This window comes from Heterocephalus glaber, unplaced genomic scaffold, assembly GCF_053883595.1.
Source record: "Heterocephalus glaber isolate CG9 unplaced genomic scaffold, H.glaber_assembly_v1.0 deba00001481, whole genome shotgun sequence".
Lineage (NCBI taxonomy): Eukaryota > Metazoa > Chordata > Mammalia > Rodentia > Bathyergidae > Heterocephalus > Heterocephalus glaber.
Window position 1 is genome coordinate 16,063,638 of NW_028258317.1, and position 19,795 is coordinate 16,083,432.

The window sequence follows — 19,795 nt, forward strand, 5'->3', positions numbered from 1 at the left end:
TGCTTGCAGTGTAATCTGGTTCCCACTGATGAAATAACAGTGTATTATAATGCAAAATCTGAGGAAATGTATCTGAATAATGTTATTGAAAGCCACACAGAGTTCATATGTGCCACCATAAAGGCTCCCTTGAAACCATATCCAGTTTCTACATCAGAAAAAATCCTTATTGAAGAAAAAACACAGGTAAGTCTAAGGTCTTCTAGACTACTAAATGATTTCAGACTTGTTTTTTTAAGCTTACATAGTCACATCTTGATATTCTGGCCCCCAGTAGAGAGTGGTAGAATGCTTAGTCCTGCAGTACTGCTCTGGGTGGTGCTGGGAGAGGAATCTAGAAGAGGTAAAGGGGAGAAGGCCACCCAACATGCTCTCACAGCAGTCCTCCTGGGGAAGAGCCAAGAGGGGATGTGAGATTTACCAGGAAATGAAATGACTCTATGGGTCTATTTTTGCCTAAACCTAAAAAAGTGGAGCTGGTGAATTTTGGTAAGTATTAATACTAAACAACAGTTGGCTTGAAAAACATTTAACTTTTATCAGAGTATGTTGTATATAAGATTGTCGTTGCACTTCTTTTTGTTAGGTCTGGGAATTTTAGATTACTATGATGGTCTGATACCAAGACATGGAACATACTGGCCCGTAATTTACGATTAGGTCATTTGTGACATATATCAATTATTGATTCAATCATGTTCTCCTTGTCTCATTCCTACTTTATGTGAGTCAAAAAGACAGACAAGGAGGTGCTGAACGTGGCTATTTTTCCTTTCAGTAGGGCATAATTCATTGTAGTTTCATCTTCTATTTTGTATATTACTTATTTTACTTTGAAAATTAGCGTATATTATATAATCAGAAAAGGAACAAGGAGAGAAAATGGAGACATAAATTGTAGCTCTTGACATTTAAGAGCTTTTGTTCTAAGAAGCAGTCTGTGTTACTTGATGGCTTGCACACTGCAGTCGGACACTGAAGCTAATTATATGTTCTCCTTCAGTTAAAGGGGTCTGACCTAGAAATTACGTTCACCAGAGGGTTGTCCACTCCTGGTCCTGCTTGTGCCTATGTCAATCTTCACATCTGTGCAAATGGTAGGGAACAAGGTAAGAGTAAAGAAATTCCATAGCTTGTGTGGCATGTTTTACACTTCTGGAACTCTTTCCTTTTACAAAGTATGATAAAACTGGATGACTTTTTTTTTAATTGTCATCAAAATGAACCCATTAAATAAGGGATGTGCACTTGGGGGAAGATGGAGTAGACATGCTTCCTTTTTCTCCACTGAGTATATCTAAGTACCCTGTATAAATACAAAAACAAACAAGAAAACTCTGAAAGGTAGAAGGAGAAGAACAGACCAGCTGGGAACCTTGAAACCAAGTTACTTAATGATAGTGAGTTCCCTGGACTTTATTTTTATGCATTACTTGTCCCAAACCTGGAACTTAAGCCACCAATCTAGAAATGCCAACAACTGCCAACCAAATAAAAGCCCCAACAAAATCCTGCTTTCACTAGACAAAGAATCAGAATATGGACAACCTAGCAAGACAAATACCTTTTTTTCCCCATTGCTGGTAATTGAACCCATGGCCTTGCATATGCTAGGCAGGTGCTCTACCACTGAGCTATGCACATCTCCATCTCCAAAAGAGAAAGTATTAGACGATAATTGGTCTACTGTAGACCTACACCATAGAAAAAGCTGTGGCCCCACCACCACTCACTTGAGCAAAGGCCACGCAGAAAGCCCTAGTTCAGCTTTTGCCTGGCTTAGACTCCTCAGGCTCCACCACTGCCATGATAATATCAGAGAAGATTGAATAGGAAGCTGGGAGTTTCATCCAAATGGTAATGAGTCCTTCTCCCTATAGTGGTGGCAACATGGACAGCTTGTACTTCCATTCCCATTGGGCAGTAATAAAGCATCCTCCCCCTCACGACTACACGGCAGCAATGAGGCCACATAGCACTGAGGTGTCAGTGAGGCCCACATGGGGAACAGTAAAGAGGCACTACTTTTCCTGGCCAGGGAGCTATTGGTGGAGGCCTAGAAGAAAGTGAGAATGCTCTGCCCTGCCACCCCACCAGGACCAAGAAGTCTGGACCTTGTTTTAAATGCAGGCCGATAGTGAATCTGGACTTCCCACCTGAAAGTAACTAGGCCGTAGCTCCCTTTCCTCCACTAATGTGAAAAGGGATAATCAATAGATGCAAATATGATGACAAATATTAAAATTATCTGACAGTTTACAGCAAGCGTGGTACATGTTTCGGGAATCAGTAATAAATGAAAAATGCAAAGCCTTAGAAAAGAAATAGAAGCTATAAAGAAGAATCAGACATTTCAGAACTAAAATAATGTAACTAAGGGCTGGGGATGCCTGGCAAGTGTGAGGTCCTGAGTTCGATCCCCGGTATTAAAAACAAAAAAAGTAACTAAAATTTTAAAAGCTCAGTGGATAGGCTGAGCAGCATAAGAGAAGAGAAACGAAAGAATGAGAGCCAGAAGATAGAAATTACCCATTCTGAACAACCGAGAGTTGGAAATAGGAATAGCAAGGGCCTATAGATCAAAGAACAAAAAGTTAACATTCTTGCCACTCAAAGAAATAATGCCAAAAACCTTCTAAAGTCACCAAACCATATAACCCTACAGATTCAATAAACTGAGTGCTATGGCCTGAATGTTTGTTCTCCTGTCTTCACTCCAAAGTCATAGGGCAAAATTTTTTGAAAACTTTTTTTTTTTTTGGTACTGGGGATTGAACTCAGGTCCTTGCGCTTGCGCAGCAGGCAGCGAAACCACTGAGCTAAATCTCCAGCCCTATATTTTTTTTTAAACTTTTAAAAAAATTTTTTGTTTGTTTTTTTGGTCTTTTTGGTGCCAGAGATTGAACTCGGGTCCTTGCGCTTGCAGGGCAGGCATCAGAACCAGTAAGCTAAATCCCCAGCTTGTGTAATATTTTTAAATGACATTTTCTTTTTTGGTACCAGGGATCAAACTTGGGTCCTTGCGCTTGCGCAGCAGGCAGTGAAACCACTGAGCTAAATCCCCAGCCCTATAAGAGGGATAGTGTGGGGGGTTTTTTGGGGTTTTTTTTGTTACCGGGGATCGAACTCCAGTTCTTGTGCTTGCGTAGCAGGAGGCGAAACCACTGAACTAAATCCCGGCCCCACAGGACAAAATTTTACCCCTAGTGGTGATAGTAGTAGGTGGTAGGACCTCTGGGAGGTGATTAGGATATGAAAGTAGAGCCCTCACAAATAAAAGGTATACCATTATAAAAGAGACCCCAGACACCCAATCACCCCTTCCGCCATATGAAGACACAGCAAGATGCAGCCTACAAGCCATGAAATGGGCCCCACAGCAGACACCAAATCTGCTGGCATCTTGATCTTGGACTTCTCACTATTCAAAACTGTGAGAAATAAATTTCTACTGTTTATAAGCTACCTAGTCTGGTTATTTTGTAACAGCAGCCAGATGGGTCTACTAAGTGAAAGCCAAACTGAATAAACCAGAACTCACTTCAAAACACATTAGAGGCATACTTCTAGAAAATAAAAACCAAGAAAATTATCTGGAAAGCACTAAGAAAGAAACAATACCTAACTCATAAAAGAGAAGCAATTCACAGCATACAGGATTTCTCACCAGAAATTACAAGAGCTAAAAGAAAAATTCTGTCTATCTAGAATTCTCTGCCAAGCAGAAAACCCTCAGGATGATGATCAAGACATTCACAAAAAAGGAAGACTGAAAGAATTTGTTGCTAGCAAACCAATCCTAAAACGATGGCTATAGGAAGTTCTTAACACAAAAGGAAAGTGACAAAATCCATAAACAAAAAGAGGGAAGAATAATAGCATCAAAATATTGGTAAATTCCTTCCTTTTGAATTTTCTAAACTATGTTCCGTGGTTGTAGAAAACACAATAATATCAGTTATATCACTGTATATACGATACATATTTTAAACAAATGTAAATGGAGAAGAGGGAAGTTGTTTCTACATTTCTCACAATCTTGCCAAAATGTTAATATCAATGGACTACAGCAAATTATATATAGGGGCTAATCAAAAAATACAGTGTGTATTTAAGTTTTTAAAAATTATTGCAGTAAGAGACACATTGCCATTAATTCCCCTCATCATACCCTCATTTCAAACTCACTAATACTGTCATTCTTGCCACTTTCTGAAGCAGTTCTGGAAGTCTTTTGTGTCTTTCTAAGCTGTCATCAAAAATAACCATGAATGCTGCTACCAAGTACCATCCAAAAGAAAGGCAGGCTTGTGAAAACATTACACTGTGTCCTCATCCCACTCATTCACCAGATCTGGGACCACCCCACTTCTGACCCTTCCCAAAGTCAAAACGACCATAAGTTAAAATTTTTGAATCAATTCAGGACATCAGGCAGCCACAACACCACAACTAAAGACAATCACAAATGAGGACTTCCTGAACTGCTTGGGAAAATGTCAATAAGGTTGGGATAAGTGTGTCAGACGCAAGAGGGAGTATTTTGAGGAGTATTAATGGTCATGTCTTTTAGTGTAGTAAACTTTTTTATACATTTAAACATTTGCTAAAGTTTTCTATCATACCTCATATATGTAAGGTACTATAAGAGGAACCAGTTTAAAAAAAATACCAAAGGATATATATAAAAATACTAAAAAGGGTAGGGATTTAGCTCAGTGGCACCACACCTGCATCGCAAGTGCAAGGTACTGAGTTTGATCTCTGGTACTGCAAAAAAAAAAAACAAAACTAAACTAAAAACAAAAAATGGAGTTCTAAAATATGAACAAATAACCCACAGGAAGCTAAGAAAAATAAAACAAAAACATGGAAGGGCTAAGTTTTAATGTCAGTAATTATACTGTGTATCAGTGGTCTAGGTATCACTTCCCATTTTCCTAGAGTATTTTATTTTGTGTTACTCAGAGCTTTGCACATGCTAGGCAAGTGCCCTACCAGTAAGCTACACCCCAGCCTTCTGAGGATTCTTTCTATCATGAGTGGGTATTGAATTTATCAAATGCTTTTTCTGTTTCAACTGTTCTAAACTTACAATTGTTTAGTCTTTTTTTTTTCCAACCATGTAGTTCAGGCTGGGCTCGGACTCATGGTGATCCTCCTGCCTCAGCCTCCCATGTGCTGGGATTATAGGCATGCACCACCTCATTGGGCATCCTTTAATTAATCACAGAGATTTCTGTGATTGTTTTTTGAATATTGAATTGTTTCACTTTTTTTTTTGGTAATCATTTTCATAAAGAATGTTGGTGGCTTATGTATAGTGAGATTTATCCCCAGTTTTCTTTTTTTGCTTGTAGGGCTACATAGATACATTTTAGACTCTTGAGAGCATGTGGCACACTAGGGAACCTGTTATGAAGACTCTCAAGAGGGTAATATAAAGAGCCGGGGATTTAGCTCAGTGGTTCCGCCGCCTGCCTCGCAAGCGCAAGGACCCAAGTTGTTCAATCCCCAGTACCAAAAAAAAAAAAGAGGGTAATATAAAGAGACCAAAATCAAAGAAATGACACTTGGGGCAATGTATTGTCTATAGACAGTTCAACAATATTTGAGTCTAATCAGTCAGTCTTTTCTGGGGAAGTGATTGCTATTCAAAAAACCACAGTTCGGGCCAGGGATTTAGCTCAGTGGTGCTGCACCTGCCTCACAAGCGCAGTGTCCCGAGTTTGATCACCAGTACTAGGGAAAAAAAAAAAACCACAGTTCACTGTAGAATGATCTGATATAAAGTCTGTTTGGTTTTGTAATTAGCCTGGTAATATAAATTGTAGTAACCTGGAAACCTAGTAGAAGAAACATAAAAATGCAAAACTTTAGAATACCCCAGCTTTACTCCATACCACTTAAGATTCCTGAAAACCATTAGCTGCTCCTGTAAACACATCATGGGTTTATTTCCCCATGAGAAACTTTTCTGAACGTGTTTGGTGCCAGTGTGTACACCAACAGCTATATAAATTACCTTTGTAATTACATCCTATAATATCAAAACCAAGCAAAGGTACATAAAATATTCAGGTTTTTTTCACACCATCCACAAGCCAACCTCATGAACAAAGGAAATATAAAGCTGCATGATGTTCTCTTAGGTGCTTTTATTGAACACGTTATTATCTACCTTTTGAAGCATGGCTTCTACCCATGAGAATCCTTGAAAGGTCTGGTTGGCTACAGAATGCAAGATTTTACCTAATTTATGGATTTATTTCAAAACCCAGTACTGCCAAGAATGAGCCCTCAGGATCCCCAGTGGAACTTCTTCTCAGTGGAATCTAGTTTATCTTCGTCTGTTTCACAGTTGGTTCTAATTTGGGTTGTTGAGCCTTTGGGCCTCTGAGTGTAGGAAATGCTATTTGGGAGGCAGGAGTGAGCCAGACCGAACAGCAAGAGCCAAGCCAGTGGGAAGACAGAACAGAAAAAGCAAATACTCCACAGACCCAAAATAGGGCTTTAGGAATTGACAAAAGGTGTCTTTTATGCATAGATTAGTTAAACTTGTCTGCACATACCTCACTGTAGCTTCTTTGGTCCAGTAGGAAAGTTACTTTTTGGAGGGCTCCTTTATAGCATGATGAATAGGTTTATAATCACATTTGGTGGGAAAGAACCTTACTGGTGACATTATATAAGCAATTGCTTGGACCCACCTAGATATTCCCCATATCTTGGGATGCATGGTGCTTGGAAGCCTAATACATAACTCTTGGCAGGCATCACTCAGGCTTTCTCTGTTTTGTAGCCGCTAAGTTATTAATTGTCGTTACTAGTTCTGCAACTATAGGTAAGTAAGTAGTAGTGATGAGTAGAACATCAAGAATAGCTTCTTACAGGCCCAGGATTTAGCTCAGTGGCACCGCACCTGCCTCACAAGCGCAAGGTCCTAAGTTTGATCCCTGGTACTGGGGAAAAAAAAAAAGAACAGCTTCTTATACCTTTGGAGAATGTGGGCCACTGTCATCAGGAACACAAGTACTGGTATTAATGGAATTGTCTCATTTGCCTTTTGGCATTAGCCCACAAACCCAACACTTGTTCGTAACACTCCCTATAACTACTTTATAACATTCAGTAAAATGTGTTTTTCAGTTGCTGGAGATTGCTCCAGGGATGCTCATAAAGAAAACACATTTTCTAATAGTCTTAGCTAATGTTATTAGCATCAGATTCCTACACTGGAAAGTTTCTCTCTAACCACAGTACCTGCAAACTTACAGGAACGTACTGACATACCTTTAATAAGATGGAATGGGAAATCTATAAATGTTCAAGTGACCCATCATCTGGTGGTGGAAATGTACTACCTAAAGGTTTATCTTCCCAACATTTCAGGTTTGGCAAACCAAACATTGGTTAGCAACCACTTCATCAATTTTAGAAGTCACCTACCAGTATTTATTCATAATTTGTATAATTTACCTGTTCCGTGATGAATCATGGGCAGAGCTGTTAATCATCACAGCTTATTTAAGGATAAAGGAAGGATCTGGTGACCCATTAGGTCCTCCCTGAGTCCACACTTAACATTAAATTTATATCCTTTCAGAACCAATTTGGTTTTTCCTAATCAGGTGCTTATTAGCACTACTTTGTCAGTAGGTTATCATAGGTGATTCGACTCAAGTTGGTCTGACAGTTTATTCAGATTGCATATTCATATGGTTTCAGTACTAGATGACTTGTACCTGAAAGTTTGTCCAGGCATTTCCTTGATGTTCAAGTAATTTTTGTTCTGCTCCATACTGGGTTTGCAGTTTTATGAACCAGTTAAACCTTCTGGAATCATTACCCAATCCACTGGTATGATCTTAAAAGTTATCAGAAATGTGCATTTGTCAGAGTCCTTTCCATGTATCTCCTCAAAGATGAAACTAAACCAAAACAATTGTTGGTGGATGGCAAGACTTAAAATGACCATGGTTAAAGATCTGTTGAAATCTCATAATAGGAATGCAGTTGGCAAGGAAATTCAGTGGCTTCTGTGGCGTACAGTATTTTAAGGGGATAACTAGAATTACGACTTAATGTTGTACTACCAGGACTATCAAATTTTTAGGAATTGTGTACAATTTCTGGAACACATTACTGCTGTCATGCAAGTGTAACTGAAAGATGGTTAAACATTTATTTGACCATGCTTTTTGTGCAGATTTTATGTAAGAGATCTGATTAGTTTACTGTTTCTATAAGGAAAGAGAAGAATTTATTTTGATAAAGTATTTCTTAATGTTAGTTCAAGGTCAAAAAGATAATTTATTTAGAGTATGATTTGGGGAAGTTAGTAAAATCATCAAAGGTTTAAGGCACTTGACTAAATAGGATTGCAGTTCACTGAAATGACAGTCGTTAACCTGAGTGATAGTTAAAATACTTTAAAGAAGATTCAGAACCGTTACACAGTTGTAGGACAGACTTAGTTGCTTTTGTTTTGCAGTACTGCGCATTGAACCCACAGCCTTCATACTAAGCTGCATCCTAAATCCATTATTAATGTATAAATAAATGCATATTAGCCAGCTTTCCAACACATAAAATTCCCTTTTCAAGATTCCTCAGCCAGGCATGGTGACACATACCCTGAATCCCAGCACTCTGGGAGGCTGAGGCAGGACGATTTTATGTTGGAGGCCAGCCTAGGAAACTTTAGTGACTTAGTGAGACCCTGTCTCAAATGGACTGGGGATGTACCTCAGTGCAAAGGCCCTGGGGGGCATCTTCATCACTGGGGGTGCCAGGGATTCCTCTTTCATAAACATTGCAACTTTCTTAGACCTGTTTAGTTTTGTCCTATATCTTTTATTCCATTGTAGATCAATCATTCATTCTACTTTTAGATAAAACCAGGTCTTTCCTTGCACATAGAGTATCCTTATTATTTCTTGTTTTAACTCTTCACCTCTCATTCTGTATCATGAGTTCTAAAAGCATGTGCTTCTTCTTAATACAGTTTTTAAGTGTGGCAGAGGACATGTTTGCTAACATACCCAAATATTTCTTCTGTAATAAGCCAAGAGCAGAAAACCTTACTTTGGCCATCTCTGTTTCAGAGGTTAAATAATGGGTACTTTTGTTATTTCACTGCTGTGCTTGATGCACAGGAAGTATGGACACTGCACTTCACTTGCATGTTCTGGGGTTGAGCTCCTAATTCTGTCATCTTTTATACCCCACTGAGATAACATAAACCAACTTGGCTAGTACACCCAGGTGGGATTTAAGGTTCTGTGTCTGCATTATGGGTAATGCTGACTTTTGAGGGCATGCCTGTTTACTAAAACAACATTTATATTTACCAGAGATTACCTACTAGTTTTTACATTTAGAGAGAACACTTAATTTATATTGTGTTTTTTAAAAGCCAATGAGGTAAATCTCTTTCACAAACTGTGCAATATCATCTAGAGGCAGGAAAGTATCATACATGTGCAACTTACCTATACATACATAAATGTAGAGACAGAAGCATATGTTCTGCCTTTCATTCTGAAATGCTAATCATATGCCAGATATTAAAATGTAAAACTTACAGGTTTATAAAAGTATAGTTGGATTAAAACTAGGTTTGCAGAAGACAAATTACCCACTTAGATAGCTTAAAGTTTTCTACTTTTATTTGTGGGAATATCTTAAGATTTTTCAGCTAGGCAAAAACTTTTAAAGACTTGACACCAAGAGCACGATCCATAAAAGGGAAAAATTGACAAGTTGAACTTCATCAAAATTTAAGAGGTCAGGGGCCAGGGATTTAGCTCCGTGGTTCTGGCGCCTGCCTCGAAACCGCAAGGTCCTGAATTCGATCCCTGGTACCAAAAAAAAAAAAAAACTTAAAAAGGTCATATGAAAACAGCAAAATCTAGTGAGAGACTCGATGATCTTCACAAACAACATAACCAACAAAGGACACCTCTAAAATATGTGAGGATCTCAGCAGAAATACAGTCTTAACTGGACATTTATGAAAGAATATATGGATGGCAGAAATACACATGAAATACTCATCATTAGTAGGGAAATGCAAATTAATAACACAATCAGGTTTTACTGCACAGCTATCAAAATGACTAAGTGCTGGTAAGAGAAACTAGCTCTCACGTATTGCTGGAGAAATATAAAAAGGTGCAGATACGTACTCGGGAAAACCTTTGGCTGTGTCTTAAATTAAGCATGTTTCCATGACATCTTAGTAGTTGCACTCCATGGCATTTATCCTAGAGAACAGAAAGCTTATTTATATTCACCACGTAACCTCAGTATGGATGTTTATGGTAGTTTTAGTCTTAATAGCAAAAATACTGGAGGTGACCCAGATGTTCCTGAGCAGGTAAAATGTGATACATCCGTACCACAGAACAGTACTTGGCAAAGAAAAAGAAAAACTACTGATTAACACAGCAACCTTTTTTTCATCTTTAAAGATTGACACTGACTGGAAAAAAAGTCCTAAGAGGTAATTATATATCTTCAAATGATAAAACTATGGAGATGGAGACTTGTTACCTAACGGGTAGATATTAAAAGGTAACATGAGGATCTGGTAACAACTATTCTGTACCTTGTGGTGATAGATCCAGGATCTACATGGGTGGTAAAATTATACAGAACTAAACACACCCCATTAAATACAAGAAAAACTGAGCTGGGCTTGGTGGTGTGAGCCTCTATTTCTGGCCACTTGGGAGGCAAAGACAGGAGGATTTCAAGTTCTAGGACAGTCTGGGCAACTTAATGGGACCTCATCTCAAAAACAAAACAAAAAGTTGAACTGAGGAAATCTGAATAGTATCAATGGATTTTGTCACTGTTGATGTCCTGGTTGAGATTTTGTAATATTTTTTGTTAACGTTTGGGAAAAACTTAGAGTAAAGAGCCCTTGTATCTCTTACTATTTCCTACAACTTCCTATGATTCTATAATTAAAGTAAACATTTTAAGTACACAAAGTAATAGAATCTAATGTCTTGGATGCATCAACTATCAGGAACCACTTGAGAATACTTTAAAAGGTAATGATCAGGTAGTATTTATAACCACCCTGTGCCTTGTGATTTACAAATGGCACAAGATGAGAAGTGAGAATTGTAAACCCAAAGGTATTTATAGTGGGAGCAGACTTCCCAGTGTTCTTTTTTCTTTTTAAAGACTGTCACTTTCTTTTACCTTGCATATTTTTTAAAAATTTTATTGGTACACTTTTTTGATATACATAATGATCACATTCATCATAGGAAATTTGTACCTGTACTTCCCAGTGTTCTTACCCCTTGACCAGCTCTCAGGGAAATTACCAAAACATATCCTGAAGGGGTATTTAATGTGTATTTGAAAAGGAAACAATTATGGCTTGAACCGTGTACTCCATGACTTTTCCCAAAATATAACATTTTCTTTTAGGTTTTACATTTCTTTATATATGCATAGTTTAATGTATTTTACTAGCAAACTTACAGGAACAGCACAGAAAGACAGTATTAAAAACATTAGGGCCAGGGATTTAGCTCAGTGGTGCCACTGCCTACCTCACAAGCTTAGAGTCCTGAATTCGATCCCTAGTACAAAAACAAAAACAAAACACGTGCTAGCATGTAAGACAACTCAGAAAAGTATAGTGAATGGATGAAATCCACTGTATGATAAAAATGCTACAAACACCATTTAGTTGCCATCAATAAGAAATTTACTTATTTTTAACAATCCAAATCCTGCTGGCATTGTCGAGAAAAATTTAACAGGTTTGTTTATAATTGTTATAAAGAATTGCTGAAACTTGTTCACTGAAACATTCTGGCTCTCTTTATATCCCCCCATTAATATTAAAAATTCACATACAAATGAAAATGGAAAAACTCCCAATACCTGGTTTCTGTCCATTTTCCACTCTCAATCATGTACTTTGGTACCTTTTGACCCCATGGGAAAAAAAACCTCTGTAACATTCAGAACCACCAGTATCAGGAAGGAGAGAGAAAAACTTTTGAGAATGAAAAATTTCCCACCTTAGTGGACTCTTAAGCACGTTCTCCATGTATGCAGTGTGCTAGTTGGAGATCTTTAGGCATACTTGTTACACGTTTGGTATGGATGGCACACAAGTTGGTATCTTCAAGCAGGCCAACCAGATAGGCTCGCTTGCCTCCTGAAAAGCACGGAGAGCTGAGCTCTGGGAGTGCAGATCTGTTTTGAAATCCTGAGCAATTTCTCACACCGGACGCTGGAAACGGAGTTTGTGAATCAGAAGTTCACCGGCCTCCTGATAACCTGTAATGTCACGGAGTTCCACCGTCCCAGTCTGTAACGAGGTTTCTTCAGGCCTCCAGTAGAGGGCGCACCCTTATGAGCCGTTTTTGTGGCCCGTTGTTTCCTGGGTGCTTGACCACCCCTGGATTTTTGAGCAGTCATCTTTGTAGGAACCACGGTCTAGCAACCGCCTTATTTACCACCTCCTTCTGCCACTGGAGCTCGGCAGCAAGAGGCACCACTGGCGTTACAGAGTGAGGGCTGCATAGTGCCGGTGGCCCGGAATACAATTACAAGTTTTACATTTCTGAATGAGATTTTATTTTTGTGGGTTTTTTAGGTGGAGTATTGCTTCTGGAAAATCCAAAAGGCGATAATAAGTTGGACCTTCTGAAGCTAAAGAGTGTTGTTACTAGCATTTTTGGTGTGAAGACTACAGAGTTGTCTGTCTTCCATGGTGAAACAGGTATGGGGGAAGTACCCCTTGGCTGGAGGAACACGGTGAAGGTCCTGGTCTGATACCTGCAGAACCTTTATGTTTTTCTCAGTTCTCAGTTTGTGCAAGGTCCTCAGCAGAGCCTGGCTGCAGGGTCTCTGTGCTCCCTCGTCTGATATGGCTAAGAACCCTGGACTTGCTGGGTGTCAAAGGCTCAGATCCACCCTATTATCTGTTAGCCGTAGATTCAGATCTGTCTGTTGAGTCTTAATTTCATTAAACATGGTGTGTGAATCTTAGAAATCCAGGCACTGGAAAACAGTTTTAAAGAAAGAAAATTTAATTTGCTAACTATAATTTTGTTTTCAGGTATAAGCTTGTCATGGTGAAGTTTGAGATACTGATGTAGGGGGAACTTTTGAGAGGAACCAGACTAGGGAAAATATTAACAAAACAAATGCTTTATCTTTTGAATTAAGGATACTGTATCATGCCATTTACTTTACACCAATAAGATGCTCTGCTGTTTGAGGGAATAGAGGTGTAGTTCAGAAGCAGCGCTGGGTGCTTAGCATGCACAAAGCTCTTAGATCAATGCCTAACATCAAAGGCAAACAAAACAAGATTTACTACTGTGTGAATTTCATTGACACCTGGTAGTGTCCTTTGACGAATTAAATGGAAAACATTAGTGTAAAAAAAAAAAGACATGCTAGTTTAATCATGAAGAAAAACTGAATGACTTGAGAATTGTTATTTTTAGAAATACAAAAGCAAACAGACCTGCTCAGTCTCAGTGGAAGAACACTCTGTGTGACTGCAGGACCAGCCCCCTCTCCGGCCAGTAGTTCCAGTCCTCTGCTCTGTCGGTACATCAACCTGCAGCTCCTCGGTGCACAGCCTCAAGGTGTGTGTGCACCTCGCCCCCAGTGTGCGAGGTGTAGGGTTCTGGGGGTTAGTTCCTTTGGTGCGCAGTCTCGGATGGAGGTGCGTTTTCATGTCAGCTTCGGTGCACTGACTCAGGTGTGGACTCTCATGCTGCTTGCATATGTAGAAAGAACCTCCTCCTTCTGGCATGGTCAGGAAATGAAATATTCTGAAGTAAAAGGTACAACAAAATATGTACAGTTCAGTGATTTGTCAGAACATTTCATTGTGTAGTTTTGCCTTTTTCTTGAAAAATGTTCTGAAAACTTGTTTGCCTTCATGCCTTAATCACAACCAGAGCGATACCTATGTTTTTCTGACAGTTTGTGATCCTCATTGTACACCTTTTGTTCTGAAGTCCTCAGGCTCCTCACTTGACTGTGTACTGAATATTTGTTCCCCAGACTGCTGCCTTTATACAAGTCAGTGTTTTCTTTTCCCACCCCGTCAGCTTCTGTGAACTGTTTTAGGCTTCTTGTACACTGTACCTGCAGCTGACAAACCACCTGCTCCTGTGGCCAGGGGTGGCCTTCGAAGCCTCCTGCACTGCCTGTGAGAGCTGTCTTTGGTCAGGATCTCTGGTAGAGGATGAGCGCTCAGGAATTGATCCAGTTTCTCCTTTCTCCTGTAGAGTGTTTAATGGGCACCGTGGGCACTCTCCTGCTGGAAAACCCACTGGGGCAGAATGGACTCACCCACCAGGGTCTTTTGTGTGAGGCAGCCAAGGTGTTTGGCCTTCGCAGCAGGAAGCTGAAGCTGTTTCTGAACGAGACTCAAACCCGAGGTGAGGGCCTTTAGGCCCATAAGCTTATATACCTCTATCTAGTTGAAACCAGATTTGATGCCATTAACCATTTATAGACTGTGTGTTGAGCAATGGTACTATGTTCTTTTATTTTCACCAAAAGTTAATCATAGGATAATGTATTTGCAAATAGTAACTAAAACAGTAATTACCTTTTGCCTTGGAAATCACCTAAAATGGCTGCTTCTAGGTAACAGCATATTTACCGATCCTAAAGTTATTCTTGTCCCAAGGATCAAAATTATCTCAGGCATGATAGTTCGTGCCTCCATTCTAGCTACTTGGGAGGCTGAAGCAGGAGGATCAGGAGATTAAGACCAGCTTGGGCAACTTAATGAGATCCTGTCTCAAAGTAAAAACTAAAAAGGACTGGGATATAGGCCGAGGGGCATGAATAAGGTTCTGCATTCAATCCCCAGTACCAAAAACATTTAAAAATAAACCTAAGCCAGGTGTGGTGATGTATACCTGTAATCGCAGTTATTTAGGAGACTGACAGGAGGATCACAAGTTCAGGGGCAGCCTGGGCAACTAAGCAAGACACTGGATCAATTAAAAAAATTAAAAAAAAAAAAACCTCCTGAGTTGTAGCTCAGTGAGAGGGCCTGGACTCAGTTCTCAGTAACACAAAAATAGTAAATGAACTGACGCAGCCATCCTTTGCCCCCCTTTTCAGTTTGTAAGGGCAGGCTCACATGCATTTTCTAATTGGGTCACATCACAGTGTGAAGATGTTAACAGGTGACATCCAGTAATTCAGAAAACAAAATCAGGATGGATGGCTTCTCCAAGCTAGTGTCCGGCAGCAGCATGTTTCTGGTTCTCCTTTCTCGCCACTGTCCTCTGGTCTCACCCTGTTTTGAAGTTCCAGCCTTGCCCTCTGGGCTCAGTCCTGTGATCCCATGTGTTTAGCCAGCATGTTGACTTTACTCTCACTGCCACTGGGATCACTGCCCCAAACAGCTTCCTTTTGTGGGATGTAGTCTGTGCTTATAGCCATTGTTCTCAACATACAACTTCAAATCTTCTACCATTCCATACTCTTCTTTATGAAGCCTTGTAGCCTAGGATTTTTGGATTTTCTGAATCAGGATTCGTGTCTTTTGGCACTTATATAGAACTGACAGGCGTGGTCATTTCCAAAGTTGCCTCATTCTCTGTAATATCTCTTTGTGGAACTTTGGTGTTTTAGATAGACCCTACCTTATCTCACGTATTTTCCCTGTCTTTGTTACATTGTGTGTTGTTTTGGCTGATCTATCTTATCTTTGTGTCTCTAGCTTCTTTTTAGAATTTTTCCCTTTGTCTTTGACTTTCTATAGTTTGACTATGATATGCCCAACTATTCCGATTTTTTTGTATAAGTCATTCCCTATTTGTTGTAGTGTTTTGATTTCTAATATTTCCTTTTGATTTTTTGAGTTTCCATCTTTAAGTTATCCATCTGTTTGACACGTTTTATATCTCTTTTGAAGTTTTAAGGAGTTTTTCTGTACTTCCTTGGGGACACTGTCAACCCAGACCCTCTTTCAACTCAGTTATTTTAGTACATGTGCTGCTGAAGCGAGCACTCAACTCAATTATTTTAGACCACATTAACTGTTAAGGAAGTTCTTGCTCAATCATGCACAGTGCCAGGGAATTCCCGTGGAGACCCAGTCTCTTTCCCTGCCCGAGGCCCCAGAACAAAGCTAGTGAGGAGCATTCTGTCTTGGTTTCCTGAGACTGCTGCAGCAAATTGCCACACACTTGGTGGCTTGAGACAACAGAAATTTATTCTTTCCCATTTCTGGAGGCCAAAAGCCAGAAATCAAGGCATTGGCAAAAGCATGCTCTGAAATTTCCAGCAATGAACGTTTTGTTTTGTTTTGCTTCCTCTAGCTTGTGGTGGCTCCAAGTGTTACCTGACATGAGCCACATCACTGGCCTTTTCTTCTTCTATGGGAAGATTGCTTCCTCCTCTTCTATTTCCTCTTTTTCCAAATAAGGTTGTATTCCCAGCTTCTGGGAATTTAGAATGTGAGTGTATATTTTGAGAGGCCATTATTAAACCTCCTACATTCTCTTTCTGTTGTGAGGGATCCTATTCAAAAGTACGCTTTTGCTACATAAGTGGCTTATGTGAGGTCCCAGTTCATTTGAGGAAAGTTTTGTTAAGACTTCCTAAGCTATGTGGGCCATACGCTTTTTCCTGTCTCACTTTCACAGCCTTTTCTACCCAAAGCAGTAAGTCACTAGGAACCACCAGAGAGGTGGTATATCGTATTCAGATATAATCATTATTTTTGGCCTCTGTATTCCCCCCATTTCATTCCCTGTCCAGCTGTCATGTACCCCCCACACACACACATCCATACCAGGAATTGAACTCAGGACCTTGCACTTATGAGGCAGGCGAGGTGCCACTGAGCTAAATCCTCAGCCCTGTCCAGCTGTTTTATAAAAGACTTAATGTTTTGTATGATATTTTACAGGTTTTTGCCATATTATTAAAAACTAAATCCTGTCACTTGGGTTCCTCCCTCCTCCCTGTAATGAAGCACTACCACTGTATCACATTTACTTTTGAGGAGTCTCCCCTCTCACCTAATGTGGCACCTCATCATCCACAGAAGTCATCTGTTTACAGTCTATATTTCTCCACAAAAATTGGTGAAAATTCTTGCCTCTATGTTGTTCCTCTACTCAGTCCCCTCAAGGCTCCCTGCTGTTTATGCTTCAGGATCTTTAGCTCGGCACACAAGATCCTTTCTGTTGGGCCCTGTCCACCTTTCCAGGTATCCCCAAGGGTCTTTCACTGTCTTGGGAAACTATTTTCAGCTCCTACACTCTTGGCCTCTTTCATTGTGGAGTCACAGCAAAGATCATCTGTAAATATAGCTTCCCCTTCTAATAGCATATGTGAAACTTCAAAGGTATTCTTATCTCCTTTTTCTCTTATCCTTTGAATCCACTGGTCACCGTGGGCTATGGTGCCACATAGCTAATGGAATGTCCTCTCGGTTGTTCTGTGTAAAGGCAGGAACATGGTGGATCAGGGTTAGAATCATATCTGTGTTACTCAGATATTTATACTACCACCTGTGAGTCATATACGCAGGCCTTACCTATGCTTTCTTAGTGTGTTCTTTTCACTCAGAGGTTAGCTAGGTGAGAGTTAGAAGGCAAGGAAATAAAGGTTAAGTGACTTATCCAAGATTATCACAAAACTGGGACTTTTTCCAGTCCAGCCTCTTTTATCTGATTTTCATTATAATTTTCCTTTCAGAATTGTCTTCCATAAAGTATTAATAACTTGATACATTAGAAAGACCACAGATGCTTACAGTTTAAGAAACTCTTTGGGCCGGGGTTTAGCTCAGTGGTACTGTGCCTGCCTCACATATCCCCGGTACTGCAAAAAAAGAAACCCTTCAATGTCTTCTTGCTTCTTCCACTAGACTCTTAAGTTTTATCTCCAGATTCTATAGTTAGTTATCAATGAGGAGGAGGCAGCTTTGAGAGTATTTTCACATACAGAAAGAGCTCTTTTCTACTAGGACAAGACCTGTTTTTTAGAGGAAGCTGGTCCTATCTCTTTAAATTCAGACCTGGCTAGAAGCAAAATGTCCAACAGTAGGTAAATAACCTTTTAAAAATCCCTCCCCCTTTAAAAAATTTTATATAGGGACTGGTGATTTAGCTCAGTGGTGCACCTGCCTCATAAGTATAAGGTCCCAAGTTTGATCCTTGGTACCAAAAAAAATTTTTTTTTATATACTTAACATCTTTTAATCAATTTTATTTGTACTATACCTTAGGGTGCTAAAGATTACATTGTTGGCCATATTGGATCCTATATTCTGGGCCATGATCCCTTCAGTCTTTGGTAATATCCAGATTTCAAGGATAGGAACACATCTCAGAGGTTTATCATGTACTTCCACTTCCCCATATCTGGAGATAACTTTTCTTCCATTTACAGGGAGTTTTATTTAGACACTACGTGTCTGAGCTAGTGGGCTGACACTGCTTCTGAGCCTTTCCTATGCTTCTAGGCATAGAAAATATCTTTCTGGGGAAAATCATCTTGGGCAGTATGCAGAGTTAGCCACACCGTGAGGTGTTTCTAGTAGTCTGCCCAAAACTGAAGAATCTACATAGGACCACCATCACTTCTGGTACCAACTACAACTTCAGGGGTTTCTAGAAGGACTCACAGATTCACTTAAGGTAATTACACTCAGGTTTATTATAGGAGAAGGATACAAATTACAACCAAGCAAGGAAAAGGATATAAAAGGCAGAATCTAAGAGAGGTTCTGAGAAAGGGGCTTCGGGGCATCCTCTCCCCATGGAGTCATGGTCACTGTTACCTCCTCCCATCCCTAAAAGTGTGACAATACAGAGTATCACCAATGAGGAAAGCTCACGGATGGAACCTGGTGTCTAGCATTATTATTGAGATTTCATTATCTAGGCATGATTGGTTTCTTGCTGACACAGTTGGTCTCTGTCTGAGTCATCTCATTAGCATCAGCTCTGACACAAAGTCAAGCCCACCCTGAGTAACAAAGGCGCTCCTAATAGGAAACACCAGGGATTTAGAGGGCCCCTCTGGGATCTGGGATAAAGGTCAGGCCTTTCTTAGGATGAGGCAAAAACTGCCCTTACTACATAGGCAGTTAGCATTTTTAAAATATTCACCCACAGTAGTTAATGATTTAAAAAACTTTTTCTTCCCATTCTAGAAATTACAGAGGACATCCCCATGAAGACTCTGAATATGAAGACTGTGTATGTTTCTGTATTGCCAACGACTGCAGACTGCTAGTACTCATTGCTCAGGGTGCTTCAGTCAACATTTCCCATGGACCTTTTTCCTCTACATGCGGATCAATGGACATGAAGATATGTCCATCAGTCTAATATGCTGCTTTGGCCCAAAGTTCAAATAGGATTGATGAACTGACTTGAGACCTCATGTAATATTCACACTTAACCTTAAACACCTATGCAGTCATGTTGGGGACAGTCATTACCTCAGCACCACCAAGTTTATTTCTGTACTGGAGTTCATACAGTACAGAGAGAATTATTCACTTAAAAGGCATAATATATGTGAATATTGATTTATGGGCTTTTAAAACTGATTTGAGACCCTTAAAGAAGTGAACATATATATTTCCGCTACCTGGATTTTCCCAGGTACTTTGATGGGATATTTTATGTTTCAGTAGATCAAACAAGGAAACTGTGATTGGAAGTGATTCATTCCCCCATTATGTGATGATACTTGAAATTTGCAGTCTTTGAAGAACTAAAATCTTAACAGTGGGATCTGAGTTGATAAT

At 39.7% G+C, this 19,795-nt stretch overlaps 1 protein-coding gene across 4 annotated transcripts in view; it reads left to right on the forward strand.

Annotated features, from left to right (window-relative positions):
• The window catches only part of Iars1 (isoleucyl-tRNA synthetase 1), an 81,855-nt gene extending 62,077 nt beyond the window's left edge, over nt 1–19,778 (forward strand). For all 4 annotated transcript variants that reach the window (XM_004870087.4, XM_021248481.2, XM_004870085.4 and 1 more), the window contains 6 exons: nt 10–186; nt 1,004–1,109; nt 12,635–12,760; nt 13,494–13,637; nt 14,289–14,441; nt 19,193–19,778. In XM_004870087.4, coding sequence (XP_004870144.2) covers nt 10–186; nt 1,004–1,109; nt 12,635–12,760; nt 13,494–13,637; nt 14,289–14,441; nt 19,193–19,275 — 789 coding nt within the window. In that variant the 3' untranslated portion in view covers nt 19,276–19,778. The remainder of the gene's footprint in view (nt 1–9; nt 187–1,003; nt 1,110–12,634; nt 12,761–13,493; nt 13,638–14,288; nt 14,442–19,192) is intronic.
• Nucleotides 19,779–19,795: the final 17 nt, after the last annotated feature.